Source organism: Tachypleus tridentatus, chromosome 13, assembly GCF_004210375.1.
Source record: "Tachypleus tridentatus isolate NWPU-2018 chromosome 13, ASM421037v1, whole genome shotgun sequence".
NCBI lineage: Eukaryota > Metazoa > Arthropoda > Merostomata > Xiphosura > Limulidae > Tachypleus > Tachypleus tridentatus.
Genome location: NC_134837.1, coordinates 151,302,053 through 151,313,040, shown reverse-complemented (window position 1 = coordinate 151,313,040; position 10,988 = coordinate 151,302,053). Strand labels below are relative to the sequence as shown.

The following is a 10,988-nucleotide window of genomic DNA, read 5'->3' as shown; positions in this document are numbered from 1 at the left end:
CTTAGATTACTTGGATTATCTTTCTATACGGGTTCAACATTTTTTGTCTTTAAACATACTTGTAAAATCTTCTTATCCAGGCCAAAAACATTTATAAATGTCGATTATAAGTGACAATGGCTTTACCAATATTTATGGTTTTCTGAGGAGTTTTAAGTTGATTTAGAGAGGTAAAAATATTGACAAGACCATGTTCATACAAATCGACTGGAAAAAGTTTACAAGCCAAAGAGATTCTGCTTACCAAGCAATTAAAGATATCGAAGTGTATTTTTATTTCACATCTAACAAGATCGAATGTAGTTTTTAATTATATTAGTATACATTATAGTTACCATAGTAAATCATATATGTAGGAACTATTACAATCAGAGAGTAATTTATAACTAAACTTGTAAAATATCTTAATCGTGTGTCTGCTTGTCACCAAACCTGGTATGTACCCTCAGGACCCTTCTGAAGAGTGATATAGGAGGGTTAACGTTCCAATATGATATTCTTACGTCACCTTAAGGTGTCTTTGTCAAGAGAGAGGGCTGAGCATTTCGGTTCCTTCATTTGCAACTTCTGGCTAACGATAAAAGCAGGAAGAAATTGCGTTTCCTATGTTGGAGTAAATCCATGCATTATAAGGATAACGGATCAAACAAGAGCAGCCCAAGTGTTAACGATGGGTGTTGTTAACCAGACGTTTTCTCTTTAACCTATCAGTCGTCGGTTAGCTATGTCTAGCTTATTCAATTATTGTATAGCTTGGCGAGAATATAGAACAGCGAATAAATAAATAAATTAAACTTGAAGTACTTTATTTTATTTTAAAGGACACAAAACATTAACTTTATGACTACAACAAAGATTTTGAAGAAGTTTTCAGGTAAAAGAAAAGAGTTTTATAAACGTATTTCATTAATAGTTAATTGTAGCAAAGATATAGAAGCCCTCCTGAAGAAGTAAAAATAAAATAACTAATATCAGAGGATAACGATACCCAGGGTTTGTTGAAAAATACATTGTTGGCAGAGTAAGTGAACACTTTTATAAAATTTATATAGTTAAACATATTAAGATCGAGATCAAAATCTGTATGAAATGTTTCGGATACGTTTCTATATAAAAATAAAGTAGGTTGACTTTGGAATTCAGCATTTTTAACGTTTATTTGGTACATGTTTCCAATTATAAGACATTTGACACCCTTATTGAGTTGTTTTTTCTTTACCGAATAATATTATTACTAGAGGGCTCTTGTAGTACATGATGTGTAACCGTGCCGTAAATGTTCGTGTTTTCACTTTTTACAGATACTCTAAGGGACCAAGTTTTAATCGCCCAGTTTGGGCGGTTCTTAAAAAGTAAGTAAAATCAATATTGGATAAAAACAGGTCATTTATTTTACGCTTGTTTAGAGCTGTGCCACCCATCTGTTGTCCACATTTTGACAATATTGATTTATTTATATCATCCTTATCAATATGACATGTAATGTATAATGAAACTTTCAATGTGCTGAAATTAAACATATCATTTTAAGAATTCACTTAAACTGAAGGTGGCGCATCGTCCCCATTGAAGAAGAAATTTAAAGTAAAAAAAAAATTGGCATGATATTCTTTTTTGAAAAGTATTTTGTTTACAACTGTTTCTTATCAAAGTGAAACAACCACTTCAAACTTACAGTTGGTTTGCTTAATTGTTGTATTTACACTTAGAAATTCCGGGCAAAATAACCTCGGAAAAAAAGGTAGTTAGAAGTAAGAATTACAAAATAATTTTATCTTTATTGTAAGAATCACTTCATTAGACCACTGAGAATTTAACTCAAGACAAATGTGCTTGGAACCATATACACATCATTTCATGCTATTTGCATTCATAACATATCGTTTTGGAATTTTGATCAAAATATAAACAGATTTAGAGAATTTCTCGAAGCTCTAAAAATAAGGTCGTTCAACAAAAAAAGTGTGCAGGTTTCAAATAATTAATCAGAAAGTGTGAAAACATAGTAATGAATCTGTTTCCTACTCACTTTTCTGAGTACCTTCGTTTTAAGGTTGTTTTACAGGAAAATAACGGCAGTATTCTACAACATTTTTGAATGAGTGCTTTAAAGCTATGGAAAAGTTTAAAAGTAAACAGCGCTTGTAGAATTCCCTTATTATACTTGTATTATTTATCTGTGGCGATCTGCAGTATTTCACTCTAATAAAATAAGGCTCCGAACTGAAAACGTTTGAGAATTCTTTCCTAGAGTATGTAACAACTTTTACTCTCCAGTGACAGTTGGTTTGGTTTTTGGAATTTCGTGCAAAGCTACACGAGGACTATCTGAGCTAGCCGTCCCTAATTTAGCATCCATAAGCTAGTCATCACTACACACCGCCAACTTTTGGGCTACTCTTTTAAAACGAATAGTGAGAACGACCGTCACATTATAACGCCCCCACGGCTTAAAGGGCGAGCATGTTTGGTGTGACGGGGATTCAAACCCGCAACCTCCATATTACGAGTCGAGTGCTTTAACCATCTGGCTATGCCCCGGCCTTCCAACTATACTATTTTTGAAGTAATACACTACTTAACACGTAAACGTTTAGAATTTTTCATATTTACGTCATACAATAGAGTTTATTCTGTTCTGAATTGTTATCTTGTATACTGTATTACACAGGCTGTGTAAAATAATATAAATCACACATCTTACCGTACGCCCTATCTGTTAGGAGTTATTTTAAGGTACCACATTTCATTGTTTTACGACACAAAAACTTCACCTATCAATCACTACACACTTGAAACAATATTGTTCAGTTATTATGACATTCTTGTCATGAACAATGAATACTACGAAATAATAAAGTTACGTGGTATTAAACATTATATATTAGTTTTTTTACGTACTTTCTTCAGCGGGAATATTTGTATCTCCAACGTACAATTGTTCGTTAGTTTATAATAAAAGCCTTTGAGCTCACTTCACTTCAGTATAAAACTCTTTTTAATGTTTTTTTTTCACCCGTGCTTTGCTGGTTAAATTTTTGAAAACAAAGATTTCTGAAATTCATAACTGAATCCCTCCCCTCAATAAAAAACGAGAAATCAGGGCAAAAAAGGTGGAGCAAACAAACTTTGCCCTGAGTACCAAATCTATTAGTTTCGTAACGGAAATTTATGTCATATGGACGTCAGCAAGTTGAGAAGTGCGTTTACACCGTACAATTACGGTAAACGTTTGCCTTCAGACAAATACAAGAATAGTTTTAAAACATGCTTGTTATATACTGACAATCGAAAGTTTGAAACGAAGAAAAGATTTAGTTATATAGTACGAAATATACACTTAACCTTCTGTCTTAATATATGCAGTGTATCAACTTATAAGAACCAAGAATTAAATTAATTTTTATAATCCCTTTTAGTAATCTTAACATTTTATTACAGAATTAACTAATGAATATTTTAATATTAAATATTTTACAATAAAACTATGATATAATCTATTGTGTTTAAGTTTATTAGAAGTTAAGTATAAAGTTACACAATAAGCTATCTCTGTTCTGCTTACTGGGGGGACAAAACTATCGAATAGTAATTCAATGTTCTTTTATTTCATTCACAAACATATTTCTTTCGGAACTAATTCCGTGTAACGGCTCTTTAAACTAGACTTTTACTCATAAACCTAATACTTTTTTTATTTTATCTGTCTTTTTATAAACAACTTTTTACTATCTTAGCAATAACTTACCAGGTAGTGTTTAAAGTTATATATAAATTCATCATGCAAAGATACATTGTTAGTGTGGCGAAATTTGAATTTAAAAGCACACACACTGTCAGAAGTTAATATTTATCATATCAAATGTTACGTTTGTTCCATAAGTCAAAACCACTTGCCGAAATGACTCAGCATTTAGAATTGCATTCTCACGTGTGTTCCTTATTCGAGTTCTCATACATACGGTTCCCTTGTCTGAATCTTATTTTTCCAAACATGTTTTAATGTTTTACAAATAACTATATATATTTCGATTAACAGTAAATATTTCAGATTTATTATATTTCCAGTTGGTTCAGCAGAAACATTGAAATATTTTAACGTGAAAGATTCTGGTTTCGATTCTTCGGTGGGAACAGGGCAGATAATCTATTTTGCAGCTTTGAATGAAAAGATATAAATAAAAAGACTTATTAGGATTACAGCTTATATCCATATTTCAAGCTTTTGTTATCTTCGATAGAAATAATGAAATATATCTAGAAAAATATTTTGACGAAACTATTTGCAGGTTTAATTAGTTGGTTTCTAATAAGTTATCTTTGTATTATTATTTCCAAGACATCGAAAAAAGCGAAAATAGGTATTTAGATAATGCGTAACAAACACAAAAATAAGTTTTGTCTTCACAAAGAATTAGGCCCGGCATGGCCAAGCGCGTAAGGCGTGCGACTCGTAATCCGGGGTTCGCGCCCGCGTCGCGCTAAACATGCTCGCCCTCCCAGCCGTGGGTGCGTTATAATGTGACGGTCAATCCCACTATTCGTTGGAAAAATTGTAGCCCAAGAGTTGGCGGTGGGTGGTGATGACTAGCTGCCTTCCCTCTAGTCTTACACTGCTAAATTAGGGACGGCTAGCACAGATAGCCCTCGAGTAGCTTTGTGCGAAATTCCAAAAACAAACAATCACAAAGAATCGCCATTAGGCATTTTCTTAGATTTGATGAATATAACTAAAATTACTAGCTCTTTAACGAAAGACCTTCCAATGATATAACTAAGCTGGACTCGTAGTCAGAGGGTCGCGGGTTCGAATTCCTGTCACACCTAACATGTTTGCACTTTAGCTGTGGGGACTTTATCACGTTGTGATCAATCCTATTCTTTGTTGGTAAAAGAGTAGCCCACGAGTTGGCGATGGGTGGTGATGACTAGTTGCCTTTCCTCTAGTCTTACATTGCTAAATTAAGGACGGCTAGTGCAGAGAGACCCCGTGCAGCTTTGCGCGAAATTCAAAACAAACAAATAAACAAAAACTATGTCATCTAGTAAACTACACAGATATTTACGATATAATTTGTTACACTTAATGTTAATATATTGTCTCAATTTCAAATTTATTAGAAGTGCAATATTTTAAAGTTTTACCAGTTTCTTCTTTAAAACAAGATCAATCTTTGTTTTAAACAGTGGTAAAGAAGGGTTGTTTTACAACGTCCATGCTCTAGGTTTGAGGTTAAGAAGTATGACTTACAGCTTGTTTTTTATAGTTATTCAACCTATGTTAAAGGCTCCAGGTTTAGAAGTATAACTTAAGTTTGTTTGTTTCTACAGTTATTCAAAACATGTTCTAGGCTACAGGTTAAGAAGTATGACTTACAGTTTGTTTGTTTTTACAGTTATTCAAAACATGTTCTAGGCTCCAGGTTAAGAAGTATGACTTACAGTTTGTTTGTTTTTACAGTTATTCAAAACATGTTCTAGGCTCCAGGTTAAGAAGTATGACTTATAGTTTGTTTGTTTTTACAGTTATTCAAAACATGTTCTAGGCTCCTGGTTAAGAAGTATGACTTACAGTTTGTTTGTTTTTACAGTTATTCAAAACATGTTCTAGGCTCCAGGTTAAGAAGTATGACTTACAGTTTGTTTGTTTTTACAGTTATTCAGCACATGTTCTGTGGTCCAGGTTAAGAAGTATGACTTACAGTTTGTTTGTTTTTACATTTATTCAGCACATGTTCTGTGGTCCAGATTAAGAAGTATGACTTACAGTTTGTTTGTTTTTACATTTATTCAGCACATGTTCTGTGGTCCAGGTTAAGAAGTATTACTTACAGTTTGTTTGTTTTTACAGTTATTCAGCACATGTTCTGTGGTCCAGGTTAAGAAGTATGACTTACAGTTTGTTTGTTTTTACAGTTATTCAAAACATGTTCTAGGCTCCAGGTTAAGAAGTATGACTTACAGTTTGTTTGTTTTTACATTTATTCAGCACATGTTCTGTGGTCCAGATTAAGAAGTATGACTTACAGTTTGTTTGTTTTTACATTTATTCAGCACATGTTCTGTGGTCCAGGTTAAGAAGTATGACTTATAGTTTGTTTGTTTTTACAGTTATTCAGCACATGTTCTGTGGTCCAGGTTAAGAAGTATGACTTACAGTTTGTTTGTTTTTACAGTTATTCAGCACATGTTCTGTGGTCCAGGTGAAGAAGTATGACTTACAGTTTGTTTGTTTTTACATTTATTCAGCTCATGTTCTAGGCCCCAGATTAAGAAGTATTACTTACAGTTTGTTTGTTTTTACAATTATTCAGCACATGTTCTGTGGTCCAGGTTAAGAAGTATGACTTACAGTTTGTTTGTTTTTACATTTATTCAGCACATGTTCTGTGGTCCAGGTTAAGAAGTATGACTTACAGTTTGTTTGTTTTTACATTTATTCAGCACATGTTCTGTGGTCCAGGTTAAGAAGTATGACTTACAGTTTGTTTGTTTTTACATTTATTCAGCACATGTTCTGTGGTCCAGGTTAAGAAGTATGACTTACAGTTTGTTTGTTTTTACATTTATTCAGCACATGTTCTGTGGTCCAGGTTAAGAAGTATGACTTACAGTTTGTTTGTTTTTACATTTATTCAGCTCATGTTCTGTGGTCCAGGTTAAGAAGTATGACTTACAGTTTGTTTGTTTTTACATTTATTCAGCTCATGTTCTTGGCCCCAGATTAAGAAGTATGACTTACAGTTTGTTTGTTTTTAGATTTATTCAGCTCATGTTCTTGGCCCCAGATTAAGAAGTATTACTTGCAGATGTTTTCCGTACTGTTCTCACTGTTGGCTTTATCCTCTAACGTCCATTAATTTGTTTAGGCTGTACTTATTCTTGTCACAAGTTAATTGGAAACATAACAAATTGCGCTTTATTACTAGTAATTAATAACACACAGATTTAAAAGCAGATTTTATTTATTACTGGCAAAAAACTACTTTTTTCCGTCGCTGCTCTCGGTTTATTAGTTTTTCCTCATATATCCCAGTCTTGTTTTTCTTTTGTTGAAATTCTGTCTTTCATATTTCTTTCTCAAATCCATACCGAACTTGTTTCTTTCTGACCTTGTATATGTTTCCTGTACATCGGATTATAACGTTTCATAATCAAAGAGAGTATTGTAGTCTTTATACCAGCTGGATTTAAAAAGACGACCACAATAACCACTCATTCTAATAACTTCTTAGTGACTAAGAGTACTGTATCATAATTCCTTAGAGAATGCCCAAAGTCTGTCATTTTACCACATTCCCTCAACTTCAACCAATATTAGCTTACTCCCGACTTTATAACAATTTTGATTAAAACATGCACACCAGACTTCATAACGCTATCTCAACAAGGTAGATTGTGACTAAAACCAGTAGGTATAACGACTTAATACTAACTATGTAAATTTTTGTGTTTAGTTGATCATCTTGAATAAAATTGCCATAAAAATCTGAAGAAGTGTAATAAATCAATTATCTAATTGTTTTAATAAATAAATGAGAAAATGCCTCATAATCCATAGCGTGAACTAAACGTTTTTCACGTTCACTCTATACTTTATAACTTTCGATAGATTTTACTTCGCAGAATCTACCGAACTTTCTTTCACAAACAAAGTTGTTGAACTAGGTTAAAAAGTGAAAAAGATTATGTTAGCCTAATTCCCCATATTTATAATCAAGCATTGTTAGTTTGACTAACTAGCCATTTAAAAAAGGGTTATACAGGGGAGAGAGAGTAAAGCAGCCAAGCCCAAGCCCCAGGTATTCTGAAGAAGAAAGCTAAATCAATATAGCCCCATTTCTTATGAACTTACTAACATTGTGAAATAAGCCTTCGCAAAAGTATATAAGAAGCAAGCAACCAAAAATCTGTATTATTTCTTTTACCGAAGTGAATCCTGAAGCTTCCCAACGAATCACGAAATGATTAGCAAGGTGATAATCTTGTTTATATTTAACCGTAACATTAGAATAAGAGCAATGAAGTTATAAAAAACTCCATTACGTTTATTGGTAACTGTAAATCCTTTGAAAATTCAAGATGGCTTGTTTTCCCCTCTGATACTGAAACATTAATACCATATAATATTTCCCCTACTTTATGAAAATTTTCTCTCAGATTACTAATAATTAAATAATCTAAAGGTTTTTATGTTTGTCGCCTTTAATGTTATGTATTATTAGAGTGTTGTGTGAGAAAACTTTGAGCACTAATATGAACTGTAAATACAAACATAAAGGCAAGGTTTGTCTCTTAAACGGTTCTTTCTTTAGATCGTGCTCCAGTGAATTAGATGTACAGTTTTATACGTTTTTATTTGCCTGTATGATGAATAAGCATCTATGAAAAATATAAGACGTGACTTTTTGTTCATATTTTGTTGGTAAGGCCTAAAACATAAATATGTGTATTTGCAATCAAAACACACTGTAGTGTATCTTACGGCAAAAACACAACAATAACCTACACACTTTGTTATTAACAAGAATGATAGTTTAGCGATTTTCCATTTTCTATACCTCGGAATGTGTTAATCCAAATTATCACATATTAACACTGCAGGTGGTCTACTGGACTCTTACTCTACAAACCAAATTTCAATACAATCCATTTAGAAATAGCTGAGATACAATACCTGACTAACTAATTAATGAATAATATTTGCTGTAAACTTCTTATCAACGCTATAAGTGTAGCTAAACATGACATAAAACATGTATGTTTTTTGTTAGTAATTCAACGGCTTTATTAACATAACATAAAGTAAATGAAAATTATGAAACTGAGATCATCCTATCTTTAAAGTACCTCGGCGGAACAATGGTAATTTTACGGACCGACTCTAAAATCCGAGGTTGGATTCCCTGTTTTAGCTAGATTGTCGGTAGCCAACTTGGCTGTGAGCTAACAACAAACCAAAAAACCTTCTTTAAAATTAAAATATTTTGAAATGTAATCTACACTTATTAGTTTGATGTCTCAATCTTAAACTTTTGTTTTTCCAGGTGCTCAATGTATAGATACAAAATGACCAAGAAAATGTATTGACATGTACGAACAATTATTAATTATATTTGCAGGTTTTTGTCACCTGCCTGTTGGCTGTAGTGGCTCAAGCTGTACCTACTCCTTATGGATACGTGCCAGAACCTACTTACGTAAGTAAAAGTCTTTACTTTTCTCTTTCTAATCAAATACTTAATAATTCATACGTTAAATTTTAATATATTAAATTTTAACTTATAGCAACCAAAGCAGTTTTAACCATTTTAGTATGGATTCCCAAATAAAAAAAGTAACTGGTTTTTATATAGTGAATGTAAGCTCTAAAAGCTAACTTTATAAAATGTACTAACTTTTTAGACATGTTTTTGAAACATCAGTATATAAAAATATTATTTGTAAAGTCACATTAAAATTCACAACTTTAATTTTTAGCTATTTTTCTCCAAGTTTTTTTTTCTAAATAAAATATAGTGAGATACACAGTACCTCGAAATATGTATGTATATGGATGCATAGATAATTCTCAGTCATGTTTGTATCTTTATGTATCTGTATAGATGCATACATCACCAAGAGTTATGCAAAATCATAGCATGAACTCTCTTTATTTAGGATAAGCCTGAACCATATAACTTTGCATATGAAAACAAAAATGAATACGGCGACACCCAGTGGCAGCAAGAGAGTGGTGATGAATATGGCAACAAGCAAGGCTCTTACGGTTACCGTGATGCTTATGGTGTCTACCGCCAGGTGGAATATGTTGCCGACGAGGCTGGATTCCGTGCTGTGATTAAGACCAACGAGCCAGGCACCGCCAATCAGAACCCTGCCGACGTTCAGATCACTTCGGAAGCTGCTCCCGTGAATTACGAAGCACCCGTCCCTCACAAGGCTTACACTGTACCCAAACCTACCTATACTCCAGTTGTAAAGACATACGCTCCTGCCTACGCCCAAACTCTGAAATCTTATGCTCCTGCCTACGCCCCAGCCTTTAAGGTACCAGCTCCTGCTTATGGCTACTCTCCTCTAGAAACCACCACCGAACCCGCAAGTTATCATAAAGAAGAGTACTAAACTTATGTTATTGTTTTCAGGCTTATCACTTACTTCAAACGAAGTGAAGACACTCTTATTTATTTGTTAATATTAATTGGTTATATTCCCCGTTCGTTGTTTGTGTATAACATGAAATAATCAATAAAAACATTTTAGAGAAACTTTCATCTGATTGTCATTGAGAGTATCCGTGTCAAGAGTGTGTCCATCGAAAACAAGCGTTTTGTTTGTAACTACTTATTTAGAACCTCGATAAGAAATTACTGGAAGTTACTACCATACACTATATTAAGTTGGATCCTTCATCATAGCTATGAACATGCCAGAAATAATTTGTGAAGAGCTTAAAACATATTTTCATTTATAGACCTCTGTTTGAAATCGTTTCTCAGTGCAAGGTCACCATAAGATAAAAATAAATTCTCACAATTGGTAACATGATTTAAATTTAAATTTAACTCAGCTAAGGGTACTGAAAAAAATTAATATATTTTGTTACTACTTATTTATTCCTTGGAAATATCAAAGATAAACATACAAACATATTTTTATAGACTTATTTTAAAAGCGTAAAAGCTATTATTTCCCCATTTTTGTCACAATGAAATAACATGTTTTATTCTGAAGTAAAGTTTCAAAGTCATTATGAAACGCATAGGTTATTCTTATTGGGTACATACTTTATTAAATCTTTAATATCTATAGAATATCTCTCTGATCGAATATTATAAGACAGATATAACATTTACTTTAGGTATACCTAAATGAAGTGCATTATTATGATCCTTTACGAAATTGATTAACCTTGTAATTAATCTAAATATTAAGTTATGTAGTACTTTGTTCTATCTCCAACTTTTATAAAGATTAACAGTTTT

General features: G+C 32.7%; 1 protein-coding gene across 2 annotated transcripts; it reads left to right on the top strand.

Moving 5' to 3' along the window:
• Positions 1–7,829: 7,829 nt before the first annotated feature.
• Positions 7,830–10,277, top strand: LOC143239165 (uncharacterized). 2 transcript variants are annotated; one of them, XM_076480023.1, is made up of 4 exons: positions 7,830–7,976; positions 9,123–9,200; positions 9,661–9,998; positions 10,032–10,277. In XM_076480023.1, the coding sequence occupies exons 1-4, from the start codon at positions 7,965–7,967 to the stop codon at positions 10,126–10,128; spliced, it is 525 nt and encodes a 174-aa protein (XP_076336138.1). In that variant the 5' UTR covers positions 7,830–7,964; the 3' UTR covers positions 10,129–10,277. The 2 variants fall into 2 exon arrangements, with proteins under 2 accessions (XP_076336138.1, XP_076336136.1); XM_076480021.1 differs by having other exon boundaries at positions 9,661–10,277.
• Positions 10,278–10,988: the final 711 nt, after the last annotated feature.